This window comes from Watersipora subatra, chromosome 7 (genome assembly GCF_963576615.1).
Source record: "Watersipora subatra chromosome 7, tzWatSuba1.1, whole genome shotgun sequence".
NCBI lineage: Eukaryota > Metazoa > Bryozoa > Gymnolaemata > Cheilostomatida > Watersiporidae > Watersipora > Watersipora subatra.
In genome coordinates this window covers 53,446,950-53,460,683 of record NC_088714.1, presented here as the reverse complement: position 1 = coordinate 53,460,683, position 13,734 = coordinate 53,446,950, and the positions used below count along the sequence as shown (strand labels likewise).

At 34.4% G+C, this 13,734-nt stretch overlaps 1 protein-coding gene across 1 annotated transcript; it reads left to right on the top strand.

Annotated features, from left to right (window-relative positions):
• The first annotated feature begins 880 nt into the window (after positions 1-880).
• Positions 881-13,333, top strand: LOC137399715 (coadhesin-like). The gene is made up of 9 exons (XM_068085923.1): positions 881-1,033; positions 2,213-2,274; positions 5,209-5,370; positions 5,731-5,931; positions 8,420-8,593; positions 9,511-9,684; positions 10,141-10,311; positions 11,718-11,891; positions 12,772-13,333. Exons 2-9 carry the CDS (start codon positions 2,223-2,225, stop codon positions 12,942-12,944), a joined length of 1,281 nt encoding a protein of 426 aa, XP_067942024.1. The 5' UTR covers positions 881-1,033; positions 2,213-2,222; the 3' UTR covers positions 12,945-13,333.
• The last annotated feature ends 401 nt before the right edge of the window (positions 13,334-13,734 follow it).

Below are 13,734 nucleotides of genomic sequence, written 5' to 3'. Positions count from 1 at the left end.
TCTCTTTCTCTCTCTTTCTCTCTCTTTCTCTCTCTTTCTCTCTCTTTCTCTCTCTTTCTCTCTCTTTCTCTCTCTTTCTCTCTCTTTCTCTCTCTTTCTCTCTCTTTCTCTCTCTTTCTCTCTCTTTCTCTCTCTTTCTCTCTCTTTCTCTCTCTTTCTAACTTATGGTCATCATGTGTATTTGTTCTACATGTTATAGAATATGTAACAGACAGACATATAAACAAGCTCATACATGTTTTGAAGATGCATTTTATTGAATATACTTTTTAAAAAGTTCTAAGTTTTATTGATTTGATCAGTGAGATAATCATAGTTGTAAAAGGCTAAACAAACAGGTATAACAACAGCAGTAACATATATTAGTACCTCCGTGATATGTGTCTATGTACAGATACACGCATGCAAAAGGTAAATTATTACTAGAATATTATGCATCTACATCATACAAAACGTCATTGAACCTTTAATTATCATATATCACTATTGGTCCATCTCTAGTAACATGTATTGTTATGTTACAAGTCCAACTTCCATGCTCCCAAGGCTATATGCATTGCACCACACCTAGTTAATTTTTTCTCAGCAAGTTCATCAGCTAAATATTTCCACCTAATTATTCATATGGTGCATGATTTTGATTCATTTTGTTTAGCAACATAATGTAACTAATACAAATGCAATCAGACAAACCCACAGACAAATGGTTGACAATGCCATCAATCATTCTATAGGTTTTACTGTTTACTATCCTCAAAGGCTAAACCTAATTAAATTCAGCACACCAAACCATGTTTTGTGCAGTTTTGAAGCTATGACCTGTTAAAGCTTGTCAGATAGTGACATTTTTATGGATACCTACATTATTATGCGAGTTTGACATGGGTGTGGATGTGAATATCAATGAATATTAGCGATATCTAGGCATGTGCCAGCAAGTGGTTGGTAGAATTCTATTAGTCTCTAGCTTGAGCAGTTCTGAGCTGCGTGTTAAATATACCTGTTATTCTGATAGTTGCTGACTTCACCCGAGGTAAGTATTATTATTGTATTGCATACAATTATAGCAATAGTCTTTATCGAGATATCGCATAGAACCTAAAACAAAATAGAGTTGGCAGAAGGGTAGAACACAAATTATATTCTTGAGATTGTTTCTAGTTACCCATATGTAAAAAAGTAGCTGCCTAAGAGCAAAGAATGTTTTGCAAATTAATATTCTTAATACAAACCATAATATCTGTATCAAAATAAAATAAATCTACATGAAGCTGTTTATTAGTTTGTTGCTCCAAGAAGTTTTGGTTTTTACTGTAAAACATGTAAATAATCAGAGAAAGTAAAAATAAAGAAGGCTTGTTGCAATGTAACTAATTGTTATTTAAGCTTTAACTTCCTTATATGCTTTTAAATAAAGACTACTCTGTTTGATCAACTTATTCTCATGTGTTTTTTACCAGTTTGCAAAAATCGTGTTGGTGTTGACGGCATTGTTCAAGGCTTTCCCTTTTGTTATACAAATGTATATATATTTGAAATAGTACCTTTTAATCATAAATCAAGAAATCAGGAGTTACTTTCTCTACTTCAACTTGGACTCTATATGCAGATGAGTAAATTGTGTGTCTGGAGACCTTTAGTGCTTTCTGACATAATTCACTTGTTTTATTACCAAAATGAAATAGTAAGTATAATGAGATATATAAAAGTACATCTTTATTATTACTATTATTATTATTATTATTATTCTACAACAAAAGAAAAACTGCTGATTTGTATGTTTTTCCATTTGTGACCTTGACATCACAACAGACTCTGCTGGATTGTGAACAAGTCACATTTTATAAAAATTAAAAACTTTTTTCTATTTTGCATATTTCTCAAAAAATCAAATTATCAAGCAAGTACATGTATTTTCATTTGATAATTTTTTATGTTAATTTATAAAAGTTCAAAAATTTAAAAGTTATTTGTTAAATATTTGCTGTTTCATGGGAAAACCTATTGTTGGCGTGTATAACATCATTGAGTTGTACTAAATACTGACAGTGTAAGGACAGGAGTTGCTACTAGATTAGCAGCCTCCATTTTTAAAAGATGCTAAATGAAATAGTCTGGAGCAAATAGCCTGCTGTGTAGCTAGGATGTTGTTAGAGGTCACAAAGATCATAGAGGTCACTAAGGTTCTGACACCTTCCAGCTTCCATTGCAGACTGAAGAGAATGACTGGGTACCTGCTTGCTGCTGCCACACTCTTATCTTCCTTCTTGTTAGGTAAACTTGCATATTTGTATCTTTTCTATTCTTGCTATAAGCAGTACAGACTCTGCACGGTAGCTATATTACATCTAGAGCAAACACACCAAACACAGCTTTTACGGAAGAAAAACATCCTTTTTTATATTTTTGTTCAAATGACATTATTTGTAAAGTGTTTGTAAAAACCTCTGTTCCTTACACAAATGACACCTGCTATGTAGTGCTGGTCGGAATCATGGTAGTTTCCAAATTCTCACCAGGCAGTGCTTGTAGATCTGATAATGGTTGTTTAGTGCTTGTAGATCTGACACTGGTTGTGTATTGCTCGTAGATTAGACACTGGTTGTATAGTGCTTGTAGATTTGACACTGGTTGTATAGTGCTTGTAGATCTGACACTGGTTGTTTAGTGCTTGTAGATCTGACACTGGTTGTTTAGTGCTTGTAGATCTGACACTGGTTGTATAGTGCTTGGAGATCTGACACTGGCTGTTTAGTGCTTGTAGATCTGACACTGGTTGTATAACGCTTGTAGATCTGACACTGGTTGTATAGTGCTTGCAGATCTGACACTAGTTGTGTAGTGCTTGTATGTGTAAAAATGATGAAATCTGCATAGTAGTTAGGCGATTGTATAATGCTTGAAAAATATGCTTCAATCCATGACACAAATATTATTTACTATGACTGATACAGTAGAAGGCTTACAGAATTACCTTGCCTGCATAAATTGGCTAAAAATAGACTGACATACTGCTCGCAAATGAATATCAAATCTGAAAGGTAGACCCTCTCCAAGAAACAGCCGTAATGTCACAAAGCATTAAATATAGTTTAAAAATTGCATACATACAAGACTGATTTATTTGGTATATTTTGGTGCATTTTATTATTTGTTATTTTAACTTGAAAACATAACAGTGATTACTTAGGTCTCATCAATGTATAGAATAAGAAATCAGAGACTGGATTAACATTAGATGGATTCTGTAAAGTGTTATGAGCTAATTAAAAAATTGATCAAATTATGACAAGGAACAGTGGTGAAGTGGCACCTGTTGCATAGTGCTTGTTGCAATGACAATAGTTATATAGAGCTTGCAGCTGTTATATGCATAGCCATAGAAAGTTAGTCAGAATAGCAAGAGTTGTATGTTGCTTGTGAACATTACACCAGTTGAATAGTGTTTGTAGAAATGACACCAGTTGATAGTACTTGTCAAAATAGCACCTGTTGAAAAGAGCTTGTAAAAATGACATCAGTCGAGTAGTGCTTGTGAAAATTTTGCAGAAGATTCCATACAATGGTTTGGGTTTTTTAAAGGTTGACTTGGAACAAAGTTCACATTACAGTTATTTGGTATTAAAAGATTCACTATGTCTTACTTTGCTGTGTTGTAGGTGCAAAATATGTAGAATTGTGATCACAAGCTCTTAAAAGCTCAAAAGCGAACAGTTAATTGCAGCCATCACGAAACCGCCGTAGATCGAAATCTCTTTCCAAAATGGCTCAAATGGGCCATAGTTGTCCAAAATAGCTTCTGCTTACACTTTCATGCAATCTCATTCGTCAAAACATTTTCACAAATATACTTCACGCATTCAATAAAATCATGTTTACTGTTCTTATGTGTCTATTTTATCGTCATTGTAATGCTGTCACTTTCAGCACTGATATCTTAAAACCTACCATCAAAAATCATTTAATTTTTTAACCTTAGCTCAAAGGAGTACATGTCATTGTCTAATAAACATGACGAGCCTGTTGGTCATGTGTGATAATCAAAAAATGTTGCAGAAATTATTTGCAAAGTATGGGTTATATAATCAGATTACGACTAGACGATTAGACCAAGCCGAAACAAAACTGTAAAGTAGCGAGCATCTATATTTAATACGGGGTCTTTAGTAAAATCCGAAGGGTTTGTCATAAACTAGTGCTACGAGAAGTTTTATATTGAACCTTTTATTGGCTTTTCAATTTACATGAGAACATCACGTGACAAAACAATAACCAAATGTAATGACTACGTCAGAGAAATAAACTGATTCCGATCTATGGCGGTTTCGTGATGGCTGCAATCAACTGTTCGTTTTTGAGCTTTTAAAAGCTTGTAACCACATTTCCACATATTTTGCACCTACAACACAGGAGAGTAAGACATGGTGAATCTTTTGATATCAAATAAATGTAATGTGAACTTTGTTGCAAGTCAACCTTTAAATATATTTAACTTACTAAACACATACTTAAAGGAAGTTTTAGTATGTATTTTAGTAAACTTCAAACTTTTAGCTAAGGTTTTATCATTCATCTGTTTGGGAATCCGTTTTTACAATAACAGATAATGCTGAATTGGCCATGGCAAGCAACCTATATGTATATCTATTAATAACATATATAATGACCTTTGACCTTTGTCTAGCAGACCACCAGAAGCTGGTTCTGCCATCCTTTGACCACCTGCTCAAAAAAGGATGTTTAATTTACTTTAGCAATGGCAGTAAATATTTGACACACCCACTTTAACGACTAGCCACACCCACTGTACCAGCTGAAACCCCTACATAATAGCTTTCAGCTATATCAAGCCTATTGTATGCATGTAAATAATAATATTTCTGCATAATTTACAGGGTTGAGGAAAACTAATTATTTGGAGCTTTGGTGGAACTGAAACATAAGCTGTGGTTATTGTATTTGTTTTATAGACTGCTGTTTTCTATCCTCTTTTTTAAACACTTCTTGTTTCAGTTGCTTGAGCTCGCACACTATGGGGAAGAGTTGTCTTTCCTTTGAGCCAAATTGATTCTTTCACGTACACCTAGTATACTGACTACCCGCCCAATCAAACGCTGTTGCTGTTGTTAGCTAAAAGTACATGTACTTGATATCTGGTAATATAAAATATTTTTTAGCTGACTTGATACATGTGTGTATGTGTTGTAGCTTCCGCTCAAAATGGACAGACACCCTGGACTCCTTGGAGCACCTGCCCGGTGTCCTGTGGTGGTGGTAGCCAAGAAAGGTTTCGAGATTGTTTTGATGGAAACTTGTGCAGCCTTGGACGTCTTACGGAGAACAGAAACTGTGGAACAAGCCGGTGCCCAGGTGGGTTGTTGAAGCAAATATGCCATGACTTAAAATTATCCTTTTTGTAACTGTTAAATTAACTAATTTGTTACATTAACTTATAAAGTTATTTACAGTGCCTGCTATTAAGAACTTCTTTAAAATGCCATCTAAGCCTGTCTCTTCTCTATGCCTGCATTATACAGGTGCTCATTTACAAAGAGGTATAAATAGAGCATCAATAAAAGCTAAAACAAGCACCTGCCTTAGTGTGTCAACATAACGCAGACTATCACTGTTCTGCAAGTGTAAAGTGGTAAAAGAAGGTAGGATGATGGCATATCTTAGAAATTGTACATGAAGATAACATTATGTATTATGCTTTATGTATATTTTTAGTTCATGGAGGCTGGGAATTGTGGGAATCTTGGACAAGTTGTACTGTAACCTGTGGTGGAGGGAGATCTTCAAGAGAAAGGAGCTGTGATGCCCCCGTTCCTGACTTTGGTGGCAGATTCTGTTTGGGTGGGAATCCAGCTAACATAGACATAGATGGTGTAGAATGGGAGTGGAAAGACTGCAACACCCAGCCATGTGTCGGTAAGCCCCCTATCAAAATACAGGCAAAATACATTAAAGGCAAAATACATTTTGCTTTCATTTCTCCCAAATTTCGGTTTACTTGATTTCAAGGATTAAATGGTTCCATTTTTTTACATTGTAAAGCGTTTCAAATTTTTAAAAAGTATTAATTCAAGATAAAGTTGTATTTCATTCTCATAGTTTATAAGACGATAAACCCTAAAAATTTAAATATTGTAAGAAATGCATTGCCACCCTTTACTTGTCCAGATCAGAAGTACCAGCCCTTCCGAGGTTAATTAGGTATATATTTATAATCAACAGGAATAATGTTATAGTAAATATTTTTGATTTAAAATAGGCTCCTCTGTCTCTGATGCTTTATCGTGGTGATTGCTAGCTCTTGTCTCTCCTACTGTCTCCCTGAGCAGAGGCCAGCTGTTGTGTACAGATTTCTTGCTCTGCCCTTCCATTCTAGAGACTGACTGGTTCTTGTCCAGCCGGCTGGATTGTATTTGGTTGAGTGTGTCGTTTAGGCCAGCTGGCTCTCTTTGGGGCTAGTCAGTTCCCTCCGTAATGTCATGTTTCTGGTTGTTATAAAAATGAACATTTAAAAGGAAATAAAATACTAATATCAACATAATTTATAAATGTATGTTTTTTAGTTTTTCCTTTTTCAGATAAACTCACCTCAAGGGATTTCACATTCTACTCGCTCTTGCAATGAGGTGTTGATGTTAATGAAAGCAATAGGTCTACTTGTTTAACCAAAACTGGAGCTCAAGGAAACACTAACTAGTAAAATTCATGTAATGTATACTTTGAAATCCTCATGTCGGGTCAAAAGTGACTGCAAAACAGTTTTTTTTGTAAAAGAAGTGTTTTAGCTTTTATGTTAAATTGGCATCATTTTATGTACTGGTTTACAAATGTCAAGGATGGCATAAAAATCTATGTCAGTATTTGAAAGGATTTGCTGACCTTCAAATCTAAATGTCTTTTTTTCTCGCTGATGGAGACTCAGCACGGATCTTCTGCTTATTACTTTGCTTCAGATATTTCCAGTTTTAATAGGTAAAAGGTAGGTAAAGGGTAAGTAAAAGGTAGGTAAAAGGTAGTTAAAAGGTAGGTAAAAGGTAGTTAAAAGGTAGGTAAAAGGTAGGTGAAAGGTAGGTAAAAAGTAAGTAAAATGTAGGTAAAAGGTAGGTGAAAGGTAGGTAAGAGGTAGGTAAAAGGTAGGTAAAAGATAGGTAAAAAGTAGGTAAAAGGTAGGTAAAAGGTAGGTAAAAGGTAGTTAAAAGGTAGGTAAAAGGTAGGTGAAAGGTAGGTAAAAAGTAAGTAAAATGTAGGTAAAAGGTAGGTGAAAGGTAGGTAAGAGGTAGGTAAAAGGTAGGTAAAAGATAGGTAAAAAGTAGGTAAAAGGTAGGTAAAAGGTAGGTAAAAGGTAGTTAAAAGGTAAGTAAAAGGTTGGTAAAAGGTAGGTAAAAAGTAGGTAAAAGGTAGGTAAATGTAACAAATTGTAATACACTGTAAATCTGTCAACTCGGCTCTGAATAATATTCTTGCCTAATTGACTCGCTTGGATTTGTATGCTGCAGTTTTTAAACAGTCTTTAAAATAAACTCACCATGAGAAGCTCTCGCTTATGCATGATTCTCTGACAAATTTAAACAATTACCTAAAATTGAAAATTTGGGAATAAAAAAGAATGTTTACTTGTAAAAATTGTTTTTACGACGTTTTGAGAGATTAGCATTATTTTGTTTAAATATTCTGGAGGGTCATGCATGCTGATAGAGACAAGCAGCCTAGAGCAGGTTGTAGCCAAGGTCAACTATTAGTTTTTCACCGCAGACTGATAAGAATTCTACGCAAAAATGGTCTCATTTCACCAAAAGCTGTCAAAATAGCTGGCAGTATGAGATAAATCGAGACCTGTTTGACTTCATGGCAATAATGTCATGTCTAGCAGAAGTGTATGCTACATGTAAATTAGAAAAATAATAAAATTGAGCAACAAGTAGTCGATCAAATCAAACAAATGGTTTGACATATAAGGTTTAAAATACTTTTTCTATTAAAAAATGGATACTAGGCAGAGAGTTGTCCGATAAAAAAACTCCTATGGTTTTGTCTGCCACACATGCAGAAACTGTCACACACTCAGAGACTGCCACACACTCAGAGACTGCCACACACTCAGAGACTGTCATACACTCAGAGACTACCCCACACTCAGAGACTGCCCCACACTCAGAGACTGCCACACACTCAGAGACTGCCACACACTCAGAGACTGCCACACACTTAGAGACTGCCACACACTCAGAGACTGCCACACACTCAGAGACTGCCACACACTCAGAGACTGCCACACACTCAGAGACTGCCACACAATCAGAGACTGCCACACACTTAGAAACTGCCACACACTCAGAGATAAGCACGGTAACAAAGGTCATGATACATTTACTAAGCTGATCAGCAGCTATAACTATTCCTGCAGTCGATGGAGCGTGGTCCCTCTGGACAGAATGGTCTAGCTGCTCCAGCACATGTAATAATGGGATGGCAGAGAGGAACAGAACCTGTACAAATCCACCTCCGGCTCATGGTGGACTTCCATGCCATGGCACAGACTTAGAGAGCAAGAGATGTAATGTGCACATTCAATGCCCAAGTGAGTTCAGTATCTCAAGTTGTAGTCTTACAAAAATCTACAAATATTGACAGGTTACAATTTCTTACATAGTTAGATTACTTTTATATATTTTATCATATAGTATGCTTCACTATACATGTATATACATGTACCACTAGTATATAACTATAATTTATAGCATTATACTACTACTATTATACTACTAAGACAACTGACATACCATAAGACAGGGTAAGACAACTGACATACCATAAGTCAGTGTAAGACAACTGACATACCATAAGACAGGGTAAGACAACTGACATACCATAAGTCAGTGTAAGACAACTGACATACCATAAGACAGGGTAAGACAACTGACATACCATATGTCATGGCAAGACAACTAACACAGCATAAGTCATGATAAAGCTACTGACATACATTATAATTAGATAAATTGTTGTTATTGTTGAGCATTTTCTTCTATAGAGTTTTATATACAACAGGTAGATACAGCAGGTAGATACAGTAGGTAGATTCGCCAGCTGGTGATCATTCATTCAAATCAAACATTTATCTTGTACAAGTTTCTACAGTAGTTCTCTAAACCGTGATAAGCATGACTATGTGGCTCAAAGAGTTGTCTGTCTTTTCTTTTCATATATAAATTCTATGTTTTAATATTATGTAGGTATATAAAATAGTAAAGAATGGTTTGAGATATATCCATGGCTTGTTTACCTAACTTTTACATAAATTTTTTAACCACGCATTTTCCATGAATTTTGTAAAAGGACCTAGAGCATAATTATGTCCTTGTGAAAAATGTTGGTAAAGATTCTTAGACCTACGCAGACCAAAAGTAGGAGACGATAACTCTTACACTTTGTCAAATAAAACAAGTATGCTTATTAGTAGTAATTAACTATTTGGCTTCCATCTTTGCTGACTAGTTGACGGAGGATTCACTCCCTGGTCTGAGTGGAACTATTGTTCATCTTCTTGTGTGGGAGGAGTGCAGCTGAGAACAAGGACTTGTACAGCACCATTTCCTCTCTACGGAGGCAAAGAGTGTGTTGGGGCGCATGTTAGCAACAAGACCTGCAATGAGCATGTTCCATGTCCAGGTTAGTTCATTTATTAAAATTGAATCTAGCAGAGGGCCAATGTATGTCGAAAATGATAAATGCTCATCTGATGCATTTAGAATTGTCTTCACCTGCCTCTAAAAAATATAATTATACATAAAGAACTCTTTTTTGCATTCTGTTTGCAAAAATATGATATGTCTATTGTTAAGTCAGGTTTTGTTGTGGCTGTTGGTTGACTTGTAGCATTTCCAGCTTAAAATATAAACTTTTCTAATGATATTGAGTTCTATTTAATCAAAATAGTTGGAGGCATTTGACACAATTCATTGCCTCCCCCCATATCAAAATGTGTAGCATCTGTAACAATGCTGTGGAAAATTAGAAACATGCTTCAGAGCATTGCTAAAGAATGCAATCTAGGCACCTGCGGCAGGTGTTAAAGGCGTGTACATCTGTACTCTATTGACTCTATGAATATGGACATCTGTGTAGTTAATGGTGAATGGCAAGAATGGAGTTTATGGAGCGCCTGCTCTTCTACCTGCAAAGGAGGCAAAATAAGTCGTCAAAGAGAATGTTCGACTCCATTACACGGAGGGTTTATCTGCTTGGAAGGATCTGGAAGTGAGAGCCAACCTTGTAATGATCTTGTTGCCTGCCCTGGTAAGCACACATTTTGAACCCAGCCTGCACTGACCTCGAATTGACTTTGGCAATGACTTTTCTCAGACATTTCCATTACTTTCTACTTACCTTGGACTGGCCTTGTCCTGGCCTTGTGGTAAGTATAGAAGACATAGGTTCAAGTGTTTTGTCTTTCACAAGAGATAGTATACCTTAAGTCACCTAGTCATTATGTAATATAACTGTATGTGAGCATCAAAAGTTTTTATCTGTATTATAGAATATACCGTAAGCTGTGTACCAAGCAGGTACACAGCAGGATTGAAGCAGCTTGTGTGAACTTAATACAAGTTTGTAATTTCTTCTTTCAAAATAAATGAACCAAAAACATGTAATTACTCAAAAAATATTATAAGTGTATAAATAATTATCTATTATAAATAAATAGGCCTACTGTTAAGTATTATAAATAAGTACTGCTAAATTACATAGTGTTCGGCATTCTGAGTGAAATGCGTATGTAAGTTGTATTTTTTAATTTATTATTGATGTTAGAAAGACATTTTTAAAATATTTATTTTATAGCTAAAAACATTTTTTAAAATATTTATTTTATAGCTAAAATCCTTTCGTAAAATATTTATTTTATAGCTAAAATCTTTTTTTAAAATTTTTTTTATTACCACTGATTAAAACTTATTATTGCAATTAAAAGAACTATCATTATACTTAAACATTTATTACTCGTAATTAAAACTTGTTTTTATAGTTAAAAACTTACAATTATCAGTATCATAGTTAAAACTTATTATTTATTACATGGTAACAAAAGTTGTGAATTAGTTATTTTTTTGTCACAAACATGTTCATGACAAAAGCTGACTATGTACTTGTTATGTACCAGTTATGTACCACGTTATGTTCTTGCAATATTTATTTACAATAGTAGGTGTATATAAGAAACTATTAAAAACCATTTTCTATGCTATGTAGTTTGCGCGATCAGTACAACAACAATTGAGTCAATAAATTATTTAAAATGTTAAAATTACTCGTCCGATCGTAAGTTTATCCATGTTGGCAATGTTTGTGTGCACAAGACCCAATGAAGTCAGCGTGGGTCTTCACTTCATCGAATGCATAACTAAAATGTCTTCATTCTTTTCATAATTACCTTTTCAACTCCTTGAAAATATTCAGATTAGCTCTGGAGCTCTTTGAAAAATCAGAGAGTAAAACAGGTTTTATGAATACCTGGTGTTATTATATTACAAGTCAGTATGAACTAGTTTTGATCGTATTTAAAATTTGAGACATGCATGACATATGTTAGAGTTATCTGCTCTATGAATGTTATACAGCTCCTCCTCATGATATTATTCACAACAATATCATTCACAATTAATATTGCTTATTATGAATAAATGAGTGATACTATTGTGTAGTTCATGGAAACTGGGCTGTGTGGAGTCTGTGGTCGGAGTGCTCATCCACATGTGCCGGTGGTACAAGAACTAGAGAAAGAACATGCACTAACCCCGTACCCTCTCTTGACGGGCTCCATTGTACAGGTGAAACAGTGGAAATTGGGTATTGCAATGAGAATATTGGCTGTCCACGTAAGTTACTTTTAATCAATAACCGTTAAATCTATTGGAGAGCTAATTATTATCATAGAACTATGTATAGCATGTGATCTTTGTGGGTATTTTATTCGCAAATATATTTTTAACTATTTATAAAAACTGCTGAAGTTGAAAGCTTGCTGCAGTTACACAGTACATAAATTTCAATTTTTTAGAATAATCCTTCAGCTAAGAATTTTTGTACTCCTACTATTTTGGATAACAATAATAATTATTTTTACGGAATTGGTTAAAAAATCCAGTTCCAGATTCATGTGTACATTTATATTGACATTTTGCCATAATCGACATAATTTCATGGGCAGTGAGCAATATAGTAGGTACATATTTGCACAAAGGTGTTTGAGTTAGGCACCAAGTTCACCCTCTTGGTGATAGTTTATACTCTTTTATTTAATAGTTTTTAATTTTATTTTCTATTTTTAATCTCTATTTCAATAGTTTTGAAGTTTCATAACTTAATAGTTTTTACTTTTAAGTAAAAACTGCAATAATACTGCAATATCACAAAAATTTTACAACTTAGAGGCAAAAGTCAAAGATTTTGACAATAGAATAAAGCTGATCTTGTAAAAAAGTTAAAAATTTTATTTGTTAAAATTCATAACATCTTTTGGCTGGCTTTTAGTCAAAGACTGTCTACTGTAAAAATTTGACCTGAGTAAATTTTTAAAATTATTTATTGGATGATTGTTTCTCATGAATGATGTTTTTCTGTCTATGTGTCCTACAGACTACTAGTTTGTACACTTCATTATCAATTATCAAAATTTTCTCAAATACTCTCAAAGCATTTAGAAGGTAAAAAGTCGCCATTAAATTTTATGTTGATAGAAACCATTTCCTGTTTTAGTTAATGGCCAGTGGTCTACATGGTCACTGTGGGATCTATGCACCTCTCCGTGTGGAGGAGGGCAACAGAGCAGAACTAGGGCTTGCACTGCACCAGCTCCAGCATTTGGTGGTATTTATTGCGATGGCTCAGAGGTAGAGACCATAGACTGTAACCTAGATGTTCCCTGCTAAAGCTATACTCAGATTTGCTGGCTTTGTTTACAGCTATAGACCTCAGGCTAACCTTAATAGTAGTACATCAGTTTTTTACATGTTACTTAAAATATAAGCTTCTGGGTGATGGATAGGCTGATAAGTTGTCTACAGTAGTTTTCAAATTTTCCACTTTGTATTTAAAATTGCAAAGATTTTTTATTATATTTTATAAGGTTTCTTTTTAGTGTTTTTACAAGCTTATTGCACTAATAGGAAATACACAGCAATAAATAATCTAAGATTGTATCATCTTGAGCCAGAGCATGATCACAAGTGAAGGTCAAAGTGGCACGATTCCAAAACATTTTGGTCCTGTATTATGACAATATTTTTAGCCCTATATTTTAATAAAGGTGAAAATTGAACTCGGCTACTGGAGGTTTAACATTTCCTCAGAATCACTTTGAATGATGGTTTATTGCAAAAAAAAAAAACAGTGTAATAATTTCAAAGGAATTCTTTAACTCAATAACAAGATAATAATATATAATAACATGATAATAACATATAACAATGTATAATGCAATGCTTATGCGACCTGGAATTTGGCAAATTTTCTAGTTAATAACAACTACGAAACATAGTGATAATAAAAAATTAGATATTGCCATAACAAAGCATAATATAAAGGACTAATATTTTAGCCGTCTTCTGTACTGCGAGAGATTGTCAGGTGGACGATAAAGCACAAATAATAACAGTGCACAATCATTCAGCTATGTCTGATGCTACCTGAGCTAGCAGGATGAATGTTGTGTGTTGCAAT